The sequence below is a fragment of the Brassica napus genome, chromosome C6 (assembly GCF_020379485.1).
Source record: "Brassica napus cultivar Da-Ae chromosome C6, Da-Ae, whole genome shotgun sequence".
In the NCBI taxonomy this organism is placed as follows: Eukaryota; Viridiplantae; Streptophyta; class Magnoliopsida; order Brassicales; family Brassicaceae; genus Brassica; species Brassica napus.
In genome coordinates this window covers 11,370,116-11,396,010 of record NC_063449.1, presented here as the reverse complement: position 1 = coordinate 11,396,010, position 25,895 = coordinate 11,370,116, and the positions used below count along the sequence as shown (strand labels likewise).

Genomic DNA, 25,895 nt, shown 5'->3' with positions numbered 1-25,895 from the left:
GTTTTACATTAAAAATGGAAAAAAAAATTAAGATTTAAACATCTATCTTAAAATATAAAATATAGATGTTAACTAAATATAAAGTGTAAGAAAGAGAAATACTCAATATATAGAAAAATAAATATATAAATATATTTACAATAATAAGTAAATGCACAATTTTTAAAATATGGAAAGAATACATTAAATATTAAACATCTATCTTAAAATGTAAAATATAGATATTAACTAAATAGAAAGTATAAGAAAAAGAAATACACAGCTTAAAAACAATGGAAAAAGTATATTAATATTTAAACATCTATCTTAAAATGTAAAATATAGATATTACGCAAATAGAAAGTATAAGAAAAAGAAATACACAATTTAAAAAAAATGGAAAAAGTACTTTAGTATTTAAACATCTATCTTAAAATGTAAATCTATCTTAAAATATAAAATTATTAGTAAATAGAAAGTATAAGAAATAGAAATACAAAATATAAAGAAAAATAAATAATAAGTAAATATATAATATAAGTAAATACGCAATTTAAAAATGGAAAATTACATTAACATTTAAAAATATATCTTAAAATTTAAAATATAGATATTACGTAAATACAAAGTATAACAAATGGAAATACACAATTTAAAGAAAATGGAAAATGTACATTAAGATTTAAACATATATCTTAAAATATAAAATAGAGATATTAAGTGAATAAAAAAGACAAGAAATGGAAATACATATACAGGAAAATAAATAATAAGTAAATAATGTAAATATATAATATATGAATTATATATATAATAATAAGTAAATATACAATTTTTTTTTAAAATGGAAAAAGTTCATTAAGCATTAAACATCTATCTTAATATGTAAAATCTATAATATAAGTAAATACACAATTTAAAAAAATGGAAAAAGTACATTAAGATTTAAATATCTATTTTAAAATATAAAATATAGATAGTACGTAAATAAAAAATATAAGAAATGGAAATAAACATTTTTAAAAATAGAAAAAGTACATTAAGATTTAAACATCTATCTTAAAATGTACATCTATTTTAAAATGGTAGTAAATTATATAAAAATGGAAATGCCATATTAAAAAAAAAAAAAAATTGTATAGTTTTACATCAAGAAATTCCCTATAAAATTCATTATTCCATCAACATCAACCTCAACCTCACACTATCAAGGAAAACTTAAAAGCACTCGAGCAAAAAAATGGTTCCACCATCAACTCTTGCCGTCCCAAAAACCTTTAATGACCTTGAAGAAGATTTTTTATAACAACGAACTTTTTGTTAGGTGGATTCATTGTTGGGAAACTCGCAACTTCCAAAAGCCAAACTTATTCATGGGAATTGAATTGCTTTTCATAGACTCAAAGGTATTCTTACAAATTTAAATTAATCTAATCGATAATTTAATTGTTAATATTCATACTAACTCTTTCATGATCAAACCATTACAGTTAATAACCATTCAACTGTTTATTTCGAAACACTTCTTTCCTCGCCGAATCAGGTATTGGTTCATGTTGGTTTAGTATTGTTTTTGGTTTATTAACCGGTTTAGGATGGTCCTATTGTAAATATAATTTAAGTTGGTTTAGCATATATTATGCTTAAAATAACTTAAATTAAATAATAGTAATATTATGCTTAAAATATAATTTTAGAGAGTTTTCAAATATAGTTTACGGAACATTATAGGTGATGAATTTAATTTATTAAATTCGGTTTTTACTTAAAACTAAGTTTTTTTAAAAACTTACTGAGTTATAAATTGTTGTGGTTGTGGTTGTTGATTGATTTGTTTGCAGGTTCTGATATTAAGTCCTAAGTCTGGTTTAGGTACCGGATTAGGCTTGGTGTGTATTTGGTTAGTGTAGGCCTGACGTTGGCTTGTATGCGTTTGAAGGATTGCTTGTGAAGGGTGGTGGATATTAAAGCTATGCGGTATCATTGGTTGGCCGATCATGTTCTTGTCTGATTGTTGGTCGACCGGTTAATGATACTTGTATAATCTAAGTGTCTAACACTACATGAGTACTGAACTCAAGCGTATATATTGTTAACTAGGGATTGGTTGTTGACTTGTTTTAATGCAGGTTCCCGTTACTTGAAGCTAGATTATGGCAGGAGGCCTAGTCTAACTTAGTAACAGTTTGATTAGCCTTAGCTTTTATTGCATGCTAGGGCTAGATTGATTGTTATTTTGGGTTGTATGGGTTAGAGTCTAGGTTGCGGGTAGAGGCCGCCAGCTCACTGAGTAATACTAGATTACTCATCCAACTCTGTTGTCCTTTTTGCAGGTCCCTTTAGGTAAGAATGATTGGATAGCATGGTGCTGGACGTTAGGACCGCCAGTGTAGATTTTCATGCCTTTTGTAAACGGTATTGTGAATTGTGTTATGTTGACTCGATTTGGCATTAGGTCGGGTCCAGTCTTGTATTATTCAATGTATGAATATTTCTTAAATCAATAAAGGTAATTGTTTTATATGCGCTTCATGAGTACTCTGATATTTGACTAGTCCGGTCTAACACAACGTTAGGTCGTAGTACGGGTTGAAAAGCGTTAGGCCTCGATCTAACGGAAAACCCTAACTCTAGGTACGGATTGCAAGGCCTTGTGCCTTGACGCAGCGGGACGAGTTAGTAGATGAACTGGTCGAGGTCGTGGAGTAAATTTTGTGACTCTGACCGGATCCTTCCTAACCCGTCACATAGCGCTTCCAGAACATGGTGTTGGGTTGGACGGCCAGTCATGTTCTTGTTTGATTGTTCGCTGGCCGGTTGGCCTTTCATCTCCAACCCTTGGTGTGGATCGTCCGTCGGTCATGTTCTTGGTTGATTGTTGGCCGGTGGGTCGACCTATGCTTAAGACGGTTCGGGGGTATTACAGGTATTCACTCGAGGAACACGACATAAGAACTAAAGTTTACATTATTCTTATTGTTCTTGCTTGTATCTCTCTTTACATTTTAAAACTCATCAAATTCTCCTCGTATTCACGATGTGATCATCAATAAACGTCTTTTAATGTAAATCACTTCGAATTTGTATATTGCACCGAATTCAGATAAACATATATTGTGGTTGAAACTTTTTTTAAAAATAAATTTCATGTCTAAATGCCTTAACCCGAGGAAACTTTTGCACGCCTCCGTTAATAAAAAGAAATTAAAACCTTGCTGCCACATAATTCCTAAAAGATATTTTTTAATTTAAAATTATTACGAAGATATTATGAAAATGTTTTATATTCAAGTCGTAATCAAAGATATTGAGAAAATAAAAACATTAGTTACGCAAAAATATGATGATTGTTCAACATGTATATATAATCTAAAAACATCAAAAAAATTAAAGTTATAATTTTCAACAAAAAAAAAATTATCACCAGTTTCATAAGTTTTTTTATATCACAACATGATTATAAGAAGAACTGATCTACTATTTTATATAATTTTCAATATATTAATAATATTTTTATTTTATAAAAAAAATATTAAAATTATTTATTTTTAAATTGTAGTACTGAGTAATAAAAATATTATTTCTTCATAACTGAATTCAAATTCATATAAACGAGAATAAAAAAATTATTGGAACATAATTTTAAAAAATTTTGAACACTAAAGATATCAGTATAATATATTAAATTATTTTTTTGTAAAGCAATTTTTATTAATAATTTTATTTAGTTAGTTATATTAAAATACAATATTTAAAAATCTGTAATTTACGGTATATTACAAACAAAATTTTACACATTTTGTTATTAGAAGATTAAATTCATGCAGCATGTGGAATTATCATAGTTATATATATAATAAACCCTGCATGTAGTTTTCCATGTATTCAACTAAAAAATTGCATACCTGCATTGACAAAAAATATCTTTCAATTAGCACATGATATTCCATCATCCTAACATACAACTAATTATATAAATGAAATGTTCACTTCAAATTATTTCTAACAATCCATCACAGACAAACATAAACCAATATCTATAAATTTCTATAAATTCATCTTACCTGCATATAACCTTTTTCATGGAAAGAAAGAGTTTAAGCCATACTTTTTAAAAATAAAAATTTAGTTCTAATATCTACAGTAAACACTCTATAAATTAACGGTCGACAAATTAGTAAATATATTATATTAATAAAAATTAATCTCGATTTAGGTCACTCTAAATATAACATAGTTTGATAAGATAAAAATAATAACATTTAGAAAAATGAAAGTACATGGTTCTATTAAGATTACAAATTTATAATTATTAAATCATATTTATATAAACATAAATTAACTACTGTATTTTGTTGAATATAAAATATGTTTTTATTTTAATGAATTATAAATATTTTAGTGTTAGTTGGTAGAATTACGTCTAAAACACATATATATATTTTAGGATATGTATTTCTAATACTCTAAAAACATCAAATATTCTAATAAAATAGATGAAAGCTAAATATTTAAATTTTAGTGAATATATAAGATCATATAAGTAAATATTTTTTATATTTTTTAAAATATAAATAAAAAGGAATTCTCTTTAAATTGATAAATTTATAAATTAAATATTATTATTTTTTTGAAAAAGGCTATAAATTAAATATTATTATAATCCAATAAATAATTTTAGAGTTTAAGTGTATTAGTTATATGGTCTGCTGGTGAGTTCACTTTTTAGGTGACTCATGGCTTATTATGGAAAATTATTTTCCTCCCAATTTCATGCACTTGCAATGTTTTCAGTCAAAAGTTTTTCTTTTAATCTGTTTATGCTACTTCAATGTCTATGCTAACCACTAAAACGAAAATAAAAGTTAACCAAAAATTTTTGGTTAAAGAAGATCCAATTGGTTCACCTTAGCATCAAACTGATGTCTTACTTTTCAGCTAAAAATATTAAATAATGTTAATTTTAACTAGTATTTTATATAAATTATACTATATTCGATTGAATTTAACAAATCAAGTAAGTTTTAAGAACATTATAAATATTTCTGATGATCTAACAAAATAAAAATCCTACAAACAAAATTCATTGAATTATGTGTGTAATCTAGATTCTTTTTCTTCAAAATCTTAAAGTGTAAATAAATATAGAATCATGATGATACTTTGTCTAGTCTAAATATGTTATATTAATAGTGATTATATTTTGAAAAATATTAATAAAAATTACACAACCTAAAACATATTAAAATGTATGTATAAATTATAGTTATAAGAGATTTCAGACTATTAATAAAAGTAATTTATTGTACTAACATATCTAGTTTAAATCTTTTTATAAAAATAATACATTTTACAAACAAATCGTATTATTTAAAATTAATTTAAATGAATATATAATCTGATTTTTATTAGTAATAAACTATTAGTAAATTTTAAATTATGATGCTATTCTATCGAATTTAATGTCAAATAACATCTACTAGACTATGTTCTGTTTTTTGCACAATTGATGTTCAGGTTATAGTGATAATTATCATAAAATTAATAACTATATGATTTACACTAAAAGAATATTTTTAAAATGATTTAATTTGGTTTTGGAAAATAATATTTCATGTTTCTGTAGTTAATTTAGTTTGTGATATATAAAATAAAAACCTCAATCATGTTTACAAAACTAAGATATTCATAATATCATTAAAACAAATAAAAATTTACTGGATTCTTTTTTAACCATTTTTAACATTTTTCTTGGTGATAAAAAATACAGACAAAGAAGATGAAATTGTTTTTGCATGAAAATATTTTAATACTTATCGTTTTGGTTTTTATAAAGAATACATATCCCTGTTCTTTTTTATTACCTTTTCTATCATTTTTGGTTTTCTAAGGAGCCGGTTTGGTTTCAATAGTTTGGCGGTATATTTTTAATATAACTGAACCGAGATATGGCGGTACATTTTTAATATAACTGAACCGGGATATACGCTCCTCATAAAAACCAAATACGATAGAAAACGTAATAGGAAATTTATATTCATGCATTGTGTCATTTAGATGATACAAGTTTGACCATATAATTTTTTTTTGCCAAAATTGGAATGACTATGGGTAGCCGACAAAAAAAAAAGATTAGTTTTTATTATATAAAGACTTCATCATATCCTTCATATGCATCACATCCATTTTTCTTGTGTCGTCTTCTTTTCAGGCTAGCTTTCCCTCTCCGAAGAGAACAGTTTATCCTTTACATCTTTTATACGCTGTTTCGGTAAATATTTTTCATAAATTTGATATTAGATTTCGTTTTTGATTTTTTTTTTTTACAACGAAATGCTACTCTGTGATCTCTTTGTTTTGTGTGTATGTTTGTTGACATCTCCGTATAAAAAAAGATGAGTGATTATGGTGATGGAAACTTCATGGACATGGTGTCGTCGAATTGGGCTCCACCTCCTAGTACTAGCCTAAGTGACAATGGTCTAAATCCAATCAGCGACATCTTCCTTCAAACTAATCAGTTTAAACAAAGACCCGGTCTGGTCGACAGAGTAGCTGCAAGAATAGGACGTAATATTCCACCGATCAGGACAGACAACTTGAGTCCATTTGCTGTATCCAAGAACCCAAAAACTGTTCCTTTTGGCATCGAAATCTCTCCCGGATTGAGCTCATCCGTAATGTTGCAGTCTCCTTCACAGGTAAGTAACAATGTATTTATATGTATCTGATTGTTTTATAATACGTGATTTGTTATCATATGATAGATATTTGAATATTAAAATACTTAGGAATAATTACGTATGTTTCCATATTTTTTTATTTTATATTCTCTCTGTCCCAATATATATATATATATGTTCCACATTATGCAAATGTTTTTATTTTCTTTTGTCTATGGCTATAAATATTTTGTAACAGATTTTGCTATTGATTATAATGCTTAATTTTAATTAACATTTTTATTAAAAAGTAAAGCATGTATGAGTTTATAACTCCCGCATATTTAATCAAACATATTATAAAATGGGACAGAGGGAGTGGTTACTTTTCACGGCCAATACGAACTCTATGTATGAATCATAAAATTATATTTTCTTTAGATCTTTAATCAGAAGAAAAATCTCAATTCGAAACGCTAACTGTTATTGTCTTTGGTACCTTCTCTTGCCAGCTTATCAATCCGTATTCATTCCCCAATGACGAGCCTCCAGAGACGGTGGAAAATTCTGGTGACGACCATGCAAAGACGATGATATTCAACAACGATGTTCCTTATCAGCCGATGCACTTTGATCTGCCTCCTCAAGAAGGTTATATATAGAGTTGCTTGTGTCTCAAATCTGCTTCCATTTTTTATTTTCGAAAATGATTTTTATAAGTTTTTTTTATAAATTAATGAATTTATAAGTTTTTTTTTCATTTACATGTGTATCATCAGGCTCAAATGTTATTCCAGCTTTGATCCCATCTCATGAATCTCATGTTGATCCCATTGGTGTTCCTTTAGTCGCTTCTTTTGAATCTGAAGTAGCTGATGACACGGATACCATCAAGCTCATGTCCCTGGATGATGAGAGCGAGAGCCAGGACGAGGAAGAATCCAACGAAGATGAAGATACAGATGATCCATCCAAATTGGGGAGAAAGAGACGGATAGATGAAGAGGAAGATGATGACATTGCTGATGAACACGAAGTCAAACCTTCATCTCCAAAGAGAAGGTCCCAAATTAACATCTTATAAATCAATAGTACTAAACTTAACATGTAGTTAATCACATTAATATAAACTACATAATTCTCTAGCAGGAAATATGATGAGGTATCAAACATGATGACAGCCCTAAGAACAAGCAACGTCATGCTTCGTATGGAGACTGAAGAAGACCAACCTAACGATGATTATCGCTGGAGAAAATACGGTCAGAAAATTGTCAAAGGAAATCCAAATCCGAGGTTGGTATCTTTCACCATGTTCTTCCGTCTTTTATTTTCTTCAAGAATTTAACTATTTGTTTACAGCCTCAATAATATTCAATGTTAGCATGGTCCCACTTATACTTTCAGCTCAAATATTTGATATGTAGTGTGGTTGTGAGAAACTCTCTAGCAAGATACTTGCTCACTCCATATCTACTTAGTCATTTGAAAAAATCTAAGATATTCGATGCTAAATATAAAAAAAATAATATTTTGGTATAAATGGTAATTGCAGGAGTTACTACAAATGCTCACACAAAGGGTGCAATGTGAAGAAGCACGTGGAGAGAGCAGCAGACGATTTGAGAATGTTGTTAGTCACATATTATGGGAAACACGGGCACGCTGCACCACTTACACGCAGTAGCAGCAGTTCTGGTCCAAAGAATCTTTCCCGTTCATCAGTGCCCGCTCGTTTAGGAAGGCCGCCTTTTTCTTCCTCCTCGGCTGCTCAAGACATGAGGCCTTTCCCTTATCCTTCTGCTTCGGCCCCTCGAGACATGAGGCGTTTCGGTTATCCTTCTGCTTTGGCCCCTCAAGCCATGAGGCCCTTCCCTTCTTCGTTGAACCCAGGAGTTGATATGACTCATCTCTATAAGACTGGACTCCCGAAGCTGCCGAGATTACCGGTTAACCAGAATCATGGGTTTATGGGCCAGAATGCTGAACCATGGGTTAACCAGAATCATGAGTTTATGGGTCAGAATGCTGAACCATGGGTTAACCAGAATCATGGGTTTATGGGCCAGAATGATGAACCATGGGTTAACCAGAATCATGGGTTTATGGGCCAGAATGATGAACCATGGGTTAACCAGAACCATGGGTGTATGGGCCAGAATGATGAAGCATGGGTTAACCAGAACCATGGGTTTATGGGTCAGAATGATGAACCATGGCTTAACCAAAACCATGGGTTTATGGGTCAGAATGATGAACCATGGGTTAACCAGAACCATGTGTTTATGGGTCAGAATGATGAACCGAAGACTGATCATGTGATACCGGATGGTACAGAGGTCTACAAGGGGCTCATGGAGCGTATGTTGGCTAACTTGGGTGTTAAACGTTAGATTGTTAACCTTTAACAAATCAGAGAAAAAACTTTATATGTAGACCTTTCTTTTAATCCTTTTTCAGCATTGATAAAACAATAATATGCAAGATATGCAAAAACTTGTACTGATCAGCTTAACTATTATTTGTAATGCATATTACTCTTTGAGTTTATCTATTTAATTTATAATCCAGATAAACCATATGAATCAAACAGTGGATCCTTACTCTTTAATTAATCTCTAGACATTGTTTGCAAATTGATTTCACTTGCACTCTCATGGTTAAATGTGATGGTTAAATGTGACATGTACAATTATATCTAATGATGATTTATATTTTTGATAAACTTTTAGAATATGGTAATAAATTATATATCATCATTAATGTAAATTTATTCAAATTTGATATTAAATAATATAATAATTGAAATATAATCATATTTTACAAATCTCAAAACGTCATTTAGTTCTTTTTTTTTGTCATCAACTTAAACAAACTCAAACAGACTCTAAAAACCATGTTGGGGGCTCTACATCCATGTGAACGACAAAAGACGGATGTCTAGCACTGCGTGCAAGACTATCTGCCTTAATATTTTGCGTCTTTGGTACATGAATAATTTATGAGTTAAGAAAACTCTCATTGAGGATATTGATATCTTCCAAATAATTATTTTTTATCTTCCAAAATTCTATTTTTATAACTATACAATTTTATTACAAAAACATTATTAAAAATTATAATCATAATATCATTAGTTTTTTATATATCTAGATTTTTTTAGAAATATGGTTTATTTGTTTTTTTATAATTATACAATTTTTATATCAACAATATTTTCCTTAATTTTATACAAATTGATTTAATATGTTTTAACTAAAATAAATAGATAAAAAATATATTCTAAGATTATAAAATTTGAGAAATTCCCTATGATAGTCATTTTAAAGTTTTGTCACAAAAATATCATTCAATGAAAAAAATCACCAAAATAAGTTTTATTAAAGAGTAAAAATATATTTTTACACTAGGGTTAACTGATCTAAACTTAGGGTTTAGAGTTAAGGGGCAGAGTTTTGGGGATATGGTTTCAAATTTTTTTAAAAAATATAAATATTAAAAATTTCAAAATAAAAAAACGCTATTTTAGTCATTTTCTTTATTGGGTGCTATTTTTGTGACAAAAACTTTAAAATGGGTATTTGAGAGAATTTCCCATATAATTTTAAATATATACATATCTATTCTTAAATATAATTTTAAATAAATAAAATAATTTATTTTATTTTTATTTTATGTACAATGAAATAAAAATTTGTATTAAAATATCAATAAAAATAATACAATTTTATGTTTAAATATACATTAAATTTAAAAAAGGTATTGATGCATTCGATTCAAACGGAAAGGAACACTAAACCGTGAATCAGGATTAGAGAGCAGAAACCGGGTTTTACCAGGTTGTCGTAAACCGGTCGTTAGTGACCGGGAGAAGTTGGTAAGGATATGGTTAATTCAGCGTCCAAACACCCGGTCGTCTCTTAAATCGTGGAAGAAGATGGAAGAAGTGGATCGACGATGGAGGAAGTGACGAAATCTGTGTTGGCGGAGGAGATACTGAAGCGCTTAGATCTCGAGAATCTCTGCTCCGTCGCGTGCGTTTCCACCGCCCTCCGCTCCGCCGTCGTCTCGGACGTCCTGCCTTCGCTTACCGCTCTCGATCTATCTGTGAGTGTCCCGATTCTCTCAAATTCGACCATGTGAAAGAGATGAAATTGATCGATTCTATTGGGTAGGGCTTCTCGCCGGAGGAGGAGACTCTGAATCACGTGCTGCGTGGTTGCGTCGGGCTCAGGAGCCTAACTCTGAACTGTCTCCGCCTCAGCGTCGCTGCTGTGCGTGGGGTTATCGGGCCACACCTTCTAGAACTTCACTTGCTCAGGTGTTCACTGCTTAATTCCACCGTGCTCTCTTCCATCGGCACCCTCTGCCCCAATCTCCGGTAAACCTCCCTGGAAATTGATGTATAGAGAGAGATGTCATCTAGGGCATGGTTCAGTTTCTGAGTTTTAAGCTTTTAAAATGAAGAGTTTTTGGGTTCAATTGTTTGTTATTGCAGGGTTCTTACCCTGGAAATGGCAGACTTGGATTCACCTCTTGTTTTTCAATCTAACCTGACGCAAATGCTTAACGGGTGTCCGTTTCTGGAGGTAATATGTTAAAAGCTTGCTGAGGCATTGCTCAGAAGAAGCTGAGAAAGTGTGAAATTGAATTGGGTTTTATTATTCTTGTGATGCTTTGCAGTCTCTGCAACTAAATATCCGAGGTATCCTAGTTGATGCCACCGCTTTCCAGTCAGTTAGATTCTCCTTGCCAGAAACTCTCAAATCTCTAAGGTTACAGCCTTTGCTTGAGTCCGAGGCTATTCTTCTCATGAACAGATTCAAAGTCACTGGAAGTTGTTTATCTAAGGCTGCCTTGTTTTCTCCTTCGCCTTCTTTTACTTTGCAAAGCCTCTCTCTTGTCCTGGATCTGATATCTGACAGGCTTATCATAGCTATCACAGCTTCTCTTCCTCAACTTGTCAAACTGGACCTTGAAGACCGTCCTGAAAAAGAGCCATTTCCCGACAATGACTTGACCTACACTGGGCTTCAGTCTCTTGGTTATTGCCAGCAACTCACAAGCCTCTCTCTAGTTCGAACTTGTTACAACCGCAAGATATCGTTCAAGAGAATCAACGACATGGGTATATTTCTCCTTTCCGAGGCTTGCAAAGGTTTAGAGTCAGTGAGGCTTGGTGGGTTTCCAAGAGTCAGCGACGCTGGATTTGCATCGCTCCTTCACTCATGCCGGAACCTGAAAAGGTTTGAAATACGAGGTGCCTTCCTGTTGTCTGATTTGGCATTCCATGATGTCACAGGGTCTTCTTGCTCTCTTCAAGAGGTCAGACTCTCCACGTGCCCTCTCATAACCAGCGAAGCCGTGAAGAAACTGGGGTTGTGTACTAATCTTGAGCTGCTTGACTTAGGCAGCTGCAAAAGCATATCCGATTCTTGCCTCAACATTGTCTCAGCACTCAGGAAGTTAACTTCTCTGAATCTCGCAGGAGCTGATGTAACCGATAGTGGCATGGTTGCACTCGGTAAGTCAGATGTTCCCATCATGCAACTATCCTTCCGCGGCTGTAAGAGAGTCAGTGACAGAGGAATCTCCCATCTGTTGAGCAATGAAGGAACAATCAGCAGAACATTATCAACGCTTGATCTTGGTCACATGCCAGGAATCTCAGACAGAGCCATCCACACAATCACGCGGTATTGCAAGGCTTTAACAGAGCTAAGCCTCAGGAGTTGCTTCCATGTGACAGATTCTTCGATAGAGTTGCTGGCCACAAGGGAAAGACAAACTGAGGGAGGACGCAAACAGTTGAGGAAGCTCAATGTCCATAACTGTGTTAGCTTGACGACGGGAGCACTGAGATGGCTAAGTAAACCGTCATTTGCGGGTCTCCATTGGCTCGGATTGGGACAGACACGGTTTGCTGGTCGAAGAGAGACGGTCACAGCTACAATCTGCGAGCAGAGACCGTGGCTCACGTTGTGTTTTGATGGGTGTGAGCTTGGATGCTATGATGGTTGGGAGTTCCACACGCCGCAACGCCATTGAGGAAGAAGCTCGTCGTCTCACCAGTTTATGTATTGTACTATCAATTATATATTCGCTCACAAATATGATTCAGTAGAATGTGTGATTTGTTTGATTTTTATCTGCTAATGATAGTAGTGTGTAATGATAGTTTCAGAGATTCTATAATGTTTTGAATATAAAGTAGTGTGTGTATACAATGTATAGATTTAATGTCAATGTAAATTTTTTTTTAAAAAAATTAATTAATTAACGTCTGGACCTTGAATAATCCGGCTAGTTGCCACCTAGCAAATCTAGAACAATTAATATACAATGTATAGATTTTTTTGACCAAAATTTATAGTGTATAGATTAAACATATTTTTAGGTGTTAATAAATTATTATATTTGAAAATTGTAATACCCGAATATTAGAGTGGATGTAAATTAGTTGGAATATTTTGTAAAATTAGTTTTTAATATATTCAAAAACTTATATTTCTTTTTTGTTTTATTATTTCTTATGTTTGTAACATTAATGTATATTGACCATTAATTTATAGGTATTACTATTTTTTAGACGGGTATTCTCATAAAGTTGGTAGAATTGTTATCTTTAGAATCGTCTATGTAATATTTTTCATTGTTATAATAGCATAATTAACTAGGCGTTAAAAAAGACCATTAATTTGTATTACTAAAATATCTTTAATGAGTAACTAGATTGATTATTTAATATTAATGGCATTTGGCATTTTAAAGTAAATGTTAATTATAAAATAAGACTCTAAATTAATAGAATATATTATATTTACTATTGATACACTAAAATTGTGTCTTTATCTACCGCAAGTTAACAGTGTAGATGTAGCATTTGAGATTCAATTCCAGAGAACCAGTTTACACTTTATCTTTATGGATCAATATCAAGCTAAAACAATATGAGAGTTTTAAAGGTTGAGAAATTGTAAAGAGCAAGTAACAGATTTGATTTAGGTTTTCAGACTATAAAAAAGCTAAGCCTAGGGTGAATAATTGGAAATCAATGAGCATGAGCCAAACATCTATTCAAAAAACAATTCGCAGCAAGTCTTAAACTCGGATAACAAAGCAAGATCGATCCACTTTCATGGCATCTATTATTTTATCATGCATTCCTAATATCTAAACCGTCATTCGAATAAGAGAAAGATGATAAACATTAAGACCAGGTTTGATAAGTTCACAATTTGCCCTAATATCTATTTTCGATGGTTAGGGACAAATCGCCCATTCATGATATTTCTAGCAACCTAAAACACTTTTGATGATCAAATTAAACCTAGTTTCAAACACTAAATGATTAGTTTAATGCAGACAGTAAGCGTAATCATGAATGGAGACAATCAAAACATCAATCCTTATTTGTGTTTAACTCATGAATCTGTGACCTGCTAACACCCTAGACTAAGAAAGGTGGCTACTCAGCCATAGCTACAGAGAACAGAGAGATAAAAACTGAATAATACATCACTACAATTATAAAAGAAATAGAAATACGGTTCAAAGGATTCTTCTCTAAATCGAGAGAGATAGCCTTGTCCCTTTATAAGGTATGAAATCGCAACAATGGAGCTCTAGAGTCTGGTTTCTTCTCCAAAAATAGCGTAGAGAAATCATATAAAAGATGAAGATAATATATCTAAAGGTTCCTGGCGGCTTAGAAAGAAAATTGGGATGATTACGGCAAATTCCAAAATATTATAAGTTTCCATAAAAATCTCTGCTGTGGGAAGAGACACTCGGTTGCTCCGCACGCTTGAGAACAACCTGCAAGGTTGTTCCGCTCGTGAAAATCTTCAATTCGGGTTTTTTTTACTCTTTTGCTCCAGATGATTTTACTTCCCTTATATGCAACTCCAGACTATAATGACTCAAAAATCACTACGAAGACTCGATAAATAATTGAAACCAATTAAAAAAGTATATATACAAGATGTCAAAAACACTGTATATCAACTATTAATTAAAGTTTGAATAGGTCCAAAAAAATAGATAGAACACATGGCTAATAAGTTAAATCCAAAAATAAAACTCTAGATTAGTAGATTAGATGTATGACTAGTTCTAAAAGATGTTTCTGTTTCATTTTTAAAAAGACAGATTTAAATATGTACATAATTTATTTTTAATATTTAAAGAAATGAAAATTTTGGATCTTTAAGAATTGAGATTAATATATAAAATAAGAAATAATGTAAGTGGAAATTAAATTTTGTTTGATTTCAGGAAAATTTTAACCTCAAGATCTTAAATTTATGAATAGAAATTCATTATTATATAATAAAAATTCATTTAATAACAAATAATTATATTTTTAAATTTAAATAAAATTATAGATTTTGTATAATAAAATATATTTATAGTTAAAATAAAAATAAAAATATTTTATTGCAATTCAATCTTGCGTGAATATATAGGAAATCTTTTAGTTTTTATTTATTTATTTCTAAACATTTTTATATTTGGTAACTAATTTTAATATGAAAAAAAAATACTTTTAACGAAAATTGGCTTCAACCTTTTCAGAACCGTCCATCTCAACTCTTTTTTTGTTGTGTACCAACTTTATAATAAAAGCAAAAAGGCCTCGGGCCCAAATTTAACCTAAAGTTGGATTTAATACAACTAAGCCCGCTAGAGTCGTCCATCTCAACCCTAACACATGGATTTGAGGTCTAAAACTTCATCAACTCACCCTTGATTGTAGAAACTCTTCCGATGTGATCGTCTTTTTGCATGTCAGATCACTCAAAGTTTACTCCGATAACTTAGCGCTCATTAGAGCAATAATAGGCTATGAGTGTTAAACGCGGGACAAGTGTAACGCATGGCGGGAAGAAAAATGGGGCAACATTCAACCAATTTTATTGCCATTGTTTTTGATAAATAAAATATTCATTAATTGTAAAAGTTGAAGGTGCGGGACAAGTTTTATGGTAAATCACACTTGAATCTGAAAAGAAAGAAATAAGGTGTGGTTAGTCACTGTTGTAAATAAAATTATATTCAAAATTAATTATTAAAAAATAAATGAAATCACATATGTAACCACTGCTATTTTGTCCATATAATATACGTAAACTGAAGTTAACATGTATACTATTTAGGCTCCTAATGGTAACAACGGGTTGGGTGGTGCGGAACAAGCGGATTGATTAGTGCGGTGCGGTTTAAGAGCGGTTTGTGTTAGAAAAACGCATACTGCGGGACAAGTGCGGTTCATCTAATAAAAGCTGTTTAAGAAATATGTGAATGGTGACCAAAATAATAAAAAGTGCGGGACAAATGTTTGAATGGTGTTTAACTGCGGTTTGTATAAGAGAAACTTAATAAAATTAATTAAATTTGTTATTTAAAATAGAAAACGTAAAAGTTTATATCAAAATGCTTGAATAGTGTTTATAAACTAAATAGTACTGAATATATAAAATAAAATTCTATTTGACAATAAAGTAATTTACATTTTTTATAAAGTAGAAATAAATTACAATAAGAAAATAAGTTTATTTTATTGATTTTCCCATAGCATATTTGCAATATTATCTCTTATTTGCGACATATGTCCTCCATCTGTCACTTCAATTGTTTCCACATCATCTAAATCGGTATGAAAATCAGTCTCTGCTTGTGTATTGAATCCTCCTGTTTCTCCATAACTTCAGCAAAATCTGCATCTGAAAAGTTTGAAATTTTTATAAAATTATGCAATCCCATTGTAGTCATGACCACTCTCTGCTGTATGTTTATACTATATCTTGGAAAACCACAAAGAATCCTCCATTTTTTCTTCCAAACTCCAAAAGTTCTCTCGATAACTGAACGTAGAGACGCATGATATCGATTAAATAATTCTTCTTTATTCCGTGGAGCAGGACCATAGTTGAACTGTGACATATGATATCTGACAACGTTGTTTCGTGATGACTTATATGGAGCCAAAAATCCTTGCCTATTTGGATAACCCGAGTCAACGACATAATACTTTTCCATTGGAGGCAAAGGAAATTCAGGATCGCTTTCTTGTGCCATTGTGAGAACGGCTGTATCATGACAAGATCCCGGTGCCCCATTCCATATATATGTGAATAGCATATTCAGATCACAAATTGCCATAATATTCAACGATGCATTATCGTGTCGATTCCAGTACATTCCTTGTAATTCTGGTGGTACTTTTACGCAAACATGAGTCTCATCCATAGCTCCAACAAATCCACTAAAAATGGATAATATTTTGGATGTACTTGAAGTCTTTCAGGAATTCGGTATAGTTCTTTTCTTGTTGGAGTTCTGATATAATCGCATGCAAGTAATTCCGTCGCTTTAAGAACTTCTTTAAATTTTCTTTTCACAGTCTCTTGATTTCGGCCAAATCTCAACCCAACATCTCTTTGAACTTCATTGTGCCCGCATATACGCAAAAATATAGCCACACTTTCTTCAATGCTTACATTTGAAGTTGGTTTCAGACCATAATTCGTTTGTAGCATGTTACATAGTGTTCGGAAACATGGTAGTGACATTCGTAGGAGTTGAAGACAAGCAGCATCATCTTCTTGAAGTCGAGACCACATATTTCTCCACCCTAAACCTCCGTCTGTCCGGGCAGGTGCTCTATGAAAATATCGATCATAATAACTCAAAGTTGGTTGAATTATTAACTCCTCAAATTGCTCATTTTCTAAATTCCACAACTCAATTCTCTCTTCGTAAGATAGTGTCTGGATGTTTTGTGAACGCAACTGACAGATTCGAAATGCCTGCAAATTAATAAACATAAAATTAAATTTTATTAGATATATAAAAATAGTAATAATGCATTAACACGCCAAAATAATATATAAATATTTTAGAACATTAGAATATGACAATCTATTAACACACGAAAGTAATATAAAAGTATTTTAAAACACATGAAAACCTATAACACACGATAAAAATAATAACATTATATCATAATATATAAACATGACAATCAGATTGCTACTCTTCATCTCCTGAACCACATTGATTCTCTTCATTAGGTTCTTCTGTAGTTCTCCAAATATTGAATAGTCCTCCACGTCTCGGTCTTTGTGATGTGTTTCCTGGTTCAAAATAATTAGTGAAACTGATACTAGTTGATGGTGATTGGTGGACCTTTGGTGAAGAATCTATACTTGCACCTTCCAAATAATTTCGTTGAGTATTCAGTGGACTTCCACCTTGATTTCCAACTGTAAATCCGTAGTGAACATTTGTTGGTGTTGTTCCAGAAGAGCCGGTTTGCTGAACATTTGATGGTTGCTGACCATGATGAAAATTTTGTGGAATGTTCCATTGTTGAGGATATGGTGGCGTACTCCATTGTTGAGCATTTGGAGGTGTGTTCCAACTTGGACCATTTGGAGGTACACCCCATGGTTGAGCGTTTGGTGATGTCCCCCAATATTCAACATTTGGTGGTGTTCCCCAGTGTTGCATATTTGGTGGTGTTCCCCAGTGTTGCACATTTGGAGGTGTACCCCATTGTTGTGTAGTCGGTGGTGCACCCAAGTTTTGAAAATTGTTTCCCCTTGAACAATTACCCACTGAAGATGGACTACCAGATGATAAACCTCCAAAATGTGGACTCCCAAATAACTGTCCAGAGCCCAATTGTTTTGGCACATCTTCATTATTTCGTGATACACCAGTCATAGCTTCTAGTAGTTGCAATTTATCTTCGTCATTGCTTCGAGCTATATCAATGAAATACTTTCGCCAAAAAACCAGTTCTTTAAGTGCGTTAATGCAAGCCCAGTAAAATTTAGTGAATTTGGGAAGTTCCAAAGCAAGAAATATTTGTTCTGCTTTTTTGAATTCATCGTAATCATCCTTATCAAAAGCACCTGGGCATAGCTGTTGTAGACTTTGTCGTTGAAATTCTTTATATCCATTAATGGTGTCTTGTATTGTAGTCTCGAATGATTGTCTTCTTCGATGACCTCTTGAAGTACTTCCAACATTAGTTCCTGAGTTTCTAGTAGATGTTTGAGAAGTGCTCCCACGTCCTCCAGTTCTTTCTGAACGACCACCACGTCTTGTACGTTCCTCACCTCTTCGAGAAGGAAGCCGAGTTGAATCTTGAGTATATTCGTGCGAAGGAAGTGTATCGGCATTGAGGTTAACACGATATATTTCTTCATTTTCTTGGGTTTGAGGAACATTATGTTGAGGTATGTCATCACCATCATTGTCTGAAAAATCAAACAAGTCATCTTCCTCTATTCCTTCAGTCAATATTTGTTGTCTTCGTTGGCGTGACGACTGTTGAGGTTGCGAATAAACATCGTGTAGCACAAAACATCGAACCATCACATCCCAAAACGGTGGTGGTTGTAGATCTTGTTATTTTGCATCCCTAATAAAGTTTTAACATATATAATAATCATAAATGTGTTGGCTATATTTGTTATATTATTTAGTTAATACAACCATAAATATTATTACCGCTTCACGGGCCTCCCACCATTCATCTGATGCATAAATCATCGACGTTTCCGGAGTAACCATTATTCCAGTAGAAGTCATGAGAAACTTCCACTTCTTATATGCTTTTTTGAAATCATCAAGTTTGTTTTTGAAAAATGCATAGTTTATATTCAAATTAAATGCACGGTTGAAATTGTCGACCATGTGCTCTCTACCAAGAACCGTAGGATCTTTAAGAGTATAATGGTTCATAGAAATTGCTTGATCATACAACTCAATCAATGTTTTTTCTTGTTCATAGGTCCACTTAAATCTCGACGCGTTCTACAAAGTAAAAAAAAAATTATAATTTTGACTAATACTATATAATTAAAAAATATGCAATAAATATAAAATTAGATTTCTTAGTCGTGAAGAAGTTTCGTTATGAACATTTGAATTTCTTTGTCCCACAGGATTTGTGTTTCCATGACGTCTTCCTGACATATCTGGATTTCAAAAATGATTCAAATATTATTAATATAATAGAGTTTCATAATTAATCATATTTTTAATAAAAAATAATAAAAGAAAATATAATGTATATATATAATTAAAATATTCAAAACATATATTTATTAAGTTTGCAACACAAATTTTTTTTTCTTAAATCACAAACAGAACAAAATTTTTATTTAAAACATATGTCAAATACATACTAATATTCAATTTTATTACATGCAGCTTATGATTAACTCTTTAACTTATTTTGGTTGATCTAAAATTAATTACATTAATATATAACAAATAATTTATGTACAGAAATAAACTTTCAGTTAACTAACTTACGTATCATTATTAGTTTACGTACTTTTATTATTTCAGGTAACCAACTAATTTATGGAAAAAAAGTTTACGTACATTCACAAAAATTTTGGTTAACTAAATAGTAAAATATATATTTATTTTTAAACATTATTCAAACATATAATCATTATTCAATTTTATTTTTTGCATCTTATAATTAACAAAATAATATTTTACATGGTTACATTAAAGTTAACTTACTTACGTACTTTAGTTGGTTTAGGTACCTTTAATAGTTTCACTGAATAATTTATATGCTTTTAATGGCTTACATAATACAAATTACAAACTAATATTTTTCAGGTAGAAAAAAACATACCTTGTTCTTGTTTGAAAACAAAAAAAACGTTTTTGGACCAGAAATGGAAAGAATGCGATTGTATAGGAAGTATGATAATTGAAGTGAAGTGTGTGTAAACTGATAACGTACTTCTTCTATTTATAGACTAGATTTTTTTTTATTTTCTGTTGTATTTTAAAAAAAAAATTAAAATGTCACAAACCACATAAACCACTCATTTTGTACGCAAAGTGCGGGACTGAGTGGATAGGGTGCGGTTAATATCTGACAACATCACATGCTATGCTATCCTATTTTTTTATTATTTTAATTTCAGAAAACACAAAACAAGAAAAGTAAAGTGAATGGTGTCACTTTCTCTCTCGTCACTTTCTGTTTATGGGACCACAGTTATCATTCAAGGCCTTAATTAACAAAATTAAAATTAACTATATCAAAAATAAAATTTTTAAACTATACTAGTACTTAATTAGGATAAAGTTAAATAACTAAATGCCCAGGTCTAATTGTAGCGGTTCTCGTTTAAACTATCTTATTTAATGATTTTGTTGTTTTGAATCCTTAAATTAAAAAGTATCTTATTGTAAATATTGTATTGTAGCTCTATAATGATTTAAAATTATTCTAGTAATTCAAATTTTTAGGTATTTCGACTTATAAGAAATATTTTTTAATTATATGATTATTTGAAAATTAAGTGTAGTTAATATTTATAAATAGATAAATTGTATTATATAAATTCAGGTACCTATTCGGTTTTCGGTTTGGTTCTGACTCGGTTGTCGGTTCGGTTTCGGCTTTTTGGTTCTAGAAATAGAGGATCCACTAGTATAATTGATAGGATCCAAACCCAAACCCAAACCGAACCTCGTTTTTTTGGTTCGGTTCGATTTGTATCCAAATAAATGTACTCATGCCTAGCTACAATTTTGAAATTTTAAATACAATATTTTAGATGAGAAATATGTGAATATAATTTGTAAAGTTTTTTAGATATAAAAAATATTTTTATAAATTAAATTAAATAGTTTTTTAAATTATATTAGTATCACTGATATTTTAATTTATATTTTTTTAAAAAATTATATTTTGGATATTTTAATTTAATTATGTTTAAAGACAACTAACGCAATTATATTTTTAAAAATAAAATAGTTGGCTATAAACCTCAGTAATAGCATATTAAATTTCATATTTGAGATATATAAAATAATTTTTAAAATAAAATTTATATTTTTTAAAATTATATTAGTATCATTAGTTGTTTAGTTTGTAAAATATAAATATATATTATATGTATCCCGCAGTTATACTATTTATTGTACATGTCATCATTCATACTTTGTTTTTAACCGCTTTTTTAGACGAATCGTAGTTGTCCCGCAGCATGCGTTTATCTTATATAAACCGCAATTAAACCGCACCGTAGTATCCAATCCGTTTGTCTCGTACCGATCAATCTGCTGTTAGGACCCATAGAATCGGAATCGTTCACACGATATTCTCTCCATCTATCTCCTATGTTTTTGCAAATTGTCTTTCTTTCACTACTTTCGAGCGAAAAGCTTTGAAAGCGACATAATGACAAAAATGATTTTTCACTCTTATTTCTGTGTATTGGACATCTAGTTGGGCTATCGTTTGGACCTTTTGGAATGAATTTATATGTTCAACAAAAAAAGGTCCGAAAATTAAGTGGTATTTTAATAATATAAACATGACAAAAAGTTTGTTTCATATTTTAATAGAATAGAAATGTAAAAAATTTTAAAATTTTATTTAGTTTCATTGTCTAAAGAAAACCAGAAAACTCTCATTAAGTCAAGTATTTTGTAAATGAAGTGTTGGGAAAATACTTCTGTTATCATTACTGTCGACCAGAAGGTCCATATATATACAAGGTATTAGACCGTCATAAGGTCATGTTTATCATAACAATATAAGGATAAGGATAAACACTATGTTACAGATATACATGGAATATATACTAGATAAACACATAGTCTCTGGTTGTCTTTATCATGTCCCGGATTGGGCCTGCAGTACGGGCTGGTCCATGGTCGATCATTATTTGGTTTATAACACTCCCCCTTGATCGACACATCCGGTACAGGTTCGTTGCATGCTTAATGTTGCCTCATTAAAACCTCTCCTGAAAAACCCCAAAACCAATGTGGCAAAATGGGAAACCAAGGACAGGAAAAAGAGTACAACACATGAACTCCCCCAGATGAATGCATCACTGTAGTAGACGCATTCCCATCTGGTATCCGAGTCTTCTTGAACGTTGAAGTTGCCTATGACTTGGTGAAGATGATCAGTTGGATTCTCCTTGAATGAACTTGTAAGTCTTGGACGTTGGTATGTCTTTTGGAACTCCATTAAGATGTGGTCAGGATGTACATCTTTGCTGCTGATCACTCCATGTCTTGGTTGAACTGATGGTGCTTCAAACGGTGCTCGGATGGACTTTATAATCTGCAGTAAAACTTTACTTGCAGGTCCTTTTTCATGTCCCACGGATTCTCCTTGGTTATATGGCTTTCCCAAAACGTGGACATTCAATATATATTGAGTCATAGACCCAGAACACATACGAACAACTTTACTTCATATCTTTCGTTCATTCGGACTTATATCTCTTCGTATGTGCCAATGGCTTTATCCATTGTAACCAATCGTTCTTTATTTTCTTTTGTCGATACATGTTGAGCTATAGACTTTGTCCATATTCGTTCATAATCATGAGTGTCTAAGGTCATACCATCAATAATTATTTGCTGCAATGAAACTCATCACACAATTAATTCGCAGTCATACACTCATGTCCTTTGTACATGGTTATCGATCTTTTCTTGCTTTAGCAATGCTTATAATCATTAAGCCACGACCAGACATCCTTCTGGTCACTATCCTGGTTTATGGTTCTCACTTAGACGTGCTGACTTAATCATACACACACACACACGGCTATGATTTTTCTACAGACTTTCCATATGTAAAACATAGCCTGTTTAATCAATCGATAACTTGTATTATTGAACCTTTGAACCATTAAACATTTTTCTCTCAGTTGGTCTTTATTATGATCACAAGGAATTATAATATTTTCTGTATGGACTGACTGCACTAAGTAAATACTTAGTCTTTCATATTACTTACAGCTGATGTATATTACAATCGATAAACAACTTAGGAACAAAGCTTGTTCTATGAGAATTTCTTTCTCATATTTCTATGGTACGTTGATACCTTTATCCAGTGATCCATTTGCTGCTTACTACACCATTATTTCTTTAGTAAATATTCAGACAAAATCAAACTTGATTTTCTGTAGTAGCATCCACCATATAGGAGCATATATCTTTATAAATTGTTCCTTGGTCCTTGTGAGTATCCTTGTGTAATCAAGCTATACTTGAACGTTATTTAGAAGGAACATGGACACACTATACCATGTGGTCATGTCCTTTAATCTCACGGAATTTCTTATCTCACAAGATCCATTCACTGGTTTCTTTCTTAGATGGCTTTTCTGTATGTACATGGTTATTACGCCCATCTGTCTTATAATTACTTTGAATTCTTTGAACACCCCACGTCCCTATATAGGTTTTTTTGTGTACTCTTCGTGGGTTCATGATCCTCAGGTTATATCCTTCAAATCCCAAGTACTACAATCTTTTATGAGCTCTTATGTATGTAAATACATCTTTGGTGTTAACACTCTTTATCTTTAGTTTCATACTGTTCCAGACATGATCTAATTAGATTTTGAGATCTTATTATCCAAGACCTTTATACCTTGCAGTTTGGCGTCCCAAACTACATGGTCTGGTACCTTAGATGTGTGGTTGCGCAACCTTATTTCTCTGTCTGAACTGGTTTCTCTTATGAACTCGGATTTGTACGATTCTGAGCACCTTTCATTACTTTTCGAGGTTCCTTATTATTTGGAACTTATTTGTCTATCTCTAATAGACATTGTAGCAACTTGATTGTGTCTGTTAGACATCTAATTCGTGGTGCTTAAGCTGGTATGATATAGTCATTTTTCTTTTCGGGTCAGTGTGTCTGGCATATATTTCTGCTAGCTTTTATATCTTTTGATCATATTCTTTTAGAACGTCTAGATCATAATCTTTGGTCTGAGGATCTTGCCAAGACAACTATGATTGATACCATTATATTTCTCATTTACTCTTTACTCTTTATCAGCCTGATAACTTTCTCTTTTCAAAGTTGGATAATCAGATTACTATCTTTTGTAATCTGTGTTCTTGGCCACTTGATTAAATCATCCATGTTTGGCACAAGATACATTATAGTTTCGTGGAGGAAGTCTTATTTATCTAATATATATTCTCAATCCTCATCTGAGGTTCCATCTTAAATTGCACACATATATGTGGTGGAATATTCGTATTTTCTTAAGATGGTTTGTGTATATGTCTGGTTTATGACCCTTAATCATTCAGAGGTGGAAATTTCTATGCTTACATGTATGGCCTGATGTAAATCAATATTTATATACATAATGTCCTTAAGTTTTAGGCTGGACGTGGGTGATGTACCATTAGCGAGGGCTTTAAATCTTTCCAGCCGTGTATATTATGGTTGTAAACCATGGAATCCGAATTTATGATATGATCATGGACTGTGGGTTTTAGTCCTCTCTCCCCCTCATGAACATACTCATAATTTCGTAGTGCTTAGGACAGTGGAGCCTTAATTATTTTAGTGATTTTTCCTTTTGTGTACTTATAACACATTGTGAGATTTTATGGGATCACTTTTGTGTCTTAATTAATTTTTCATCATGTTTTGGATCAAGGTGGCTAATCTGGTCATGCCATAAGTGTTTATTTCGTGGTGAACCATACTGGTTACCATGGCTTTATGCCTCTTTCATACTGATCCTTAGCATAGAATAAATCAGTAGAAAATATGGGTATAGGCATTCATAATGCTTTTAGGCGATTTTTCAAAAATCTGAAAGGAATCGTATTTTCTTTGCTCACTGGTTCAATGTAGAATGTTATAAATCTTTATAACTCAATGGGTCTGAATAATGTCGTGTCTTTTGCCACTGTCAGTACCAATTAATTGATTTCAAGTGATTGTAGGAAGGTAAAGTTGAACCTATACAATCAAGATGAAGTTAAATCTATGCGAGAAATCAATCTATCAGTGAACTGACTCATTAGTCTACACCCAACAATTGATTTTATGTGATTGCAGGAAGGTAAAGTTAAACCTATACAATCAAGGTAAAGTTAAACCATGCATGAAATCAACTATCAGTGGACTGATTATCCTTTTATTAAGGTTTTATTTGTTATTTAATCAAGAATCATCAAGCAAGACCAAGCAAGATAATATATAAAAACAAATTCGTTTTTATTATTTCAATAACATAAATGAATAACAAATAAATCAAATCAGATATGAAAACATAAAATCAGAATGTCGGAAAATTATTCAATGTATAATCCGACCTCATGGTCCATGAGTGTCCACTCGGAATCCTCCTCAGATCTCTTCTTATCAAATGTGGCTTTATTAGCTTCAGGGATTTTCATCTCACTGTCTAGTACTTCATA

General features: G+C 31.7%; 4 protein-coding genes across 4 annotated transcripts; 2 read left to right on the top strand and 2 right to left on the bottom strand.

Moving 5' to 3' along the window:
• Nucleotides 1-4,255: 4,255 nt before the first annotated feature.
• Nucleotides 4,256-10,034, top strand: LOC111211677 (probable WRKY transcription factor 10). Its single transcript, XM_048760959.1, has 4 exons — nt 4,256-7,292; nt 7,421-7,703; nt 7,791-7,937; nt 8,197-10,034. The coding sequence occupies exons 1-4, from the start codon at nt 7,232-7,234 to the stop codon at nt 9,032-9,034; spliced, it is 1,329 nt and encodes a 442-aa protein (XP_048616916.1). The 5' UTR covers nt 4,256-7,231; the 3' UTR covers nt 9,035-10,034.
• Nucleotides 10,035-10,526: 492 nt separating this feature from the next.
• Nucleotides 10,527-12,816, top strand: LOC111211678 (F-box protein At-B). The gene is made up of 4 exons (XM_048760956.1): nt 10,527-10,748; nt 10,817-11,022; nt 11,140-11,230; nt 11,325-12,816. Exons 1-4 carry the CDS (start codon nt 10,599-10,601, stop codon nt 12,687-12,689), a joined length of 1,812 nt encoding a protein of 603 aa, XP_048616913.1. The 5' UTR covers nt 10,527-10,598; the 3' UTR covers nt 12,690-12,816.
• A 211-nt stretch (nt 12,817-13,027) lies between these two features.
• LOC125588956 (putative nuclease HARBI1) lies at nt 13,028-17,144 on the bottom strand. The gene has a single exon (XM_048760958.1). It carries the CDS (start codon nt 16,890-16,892, stop codon nt 16,290-16,292), a length of 603 nt encoding a protein of 200 aa, XP_048616915.1. The 5' UTR covers nt 16,893-17,144; the 3' UTR covers nt 13,028-16,289.
• Nucleotides 17,145-17,475: 331 nt separating this feature from the next.
• Nucleotides 17,476-19,070, bottom strand: LOC125588955. The gene has a single exon (XM_048760957.1). The coding sequence runs from the start codon at nt 19,026-19,028 to the stop codon at nt 17,676-17,678; it is 1,353 nt and encodes a 450-aa protein (XP_048616914.1). The 5' UTR covers nt 19,029-19,070; the 3' UTR covers nt 17,476-17,675.
• Nucleotides 19,071-25,895: the final 6,825 nt, after the last annotated feature.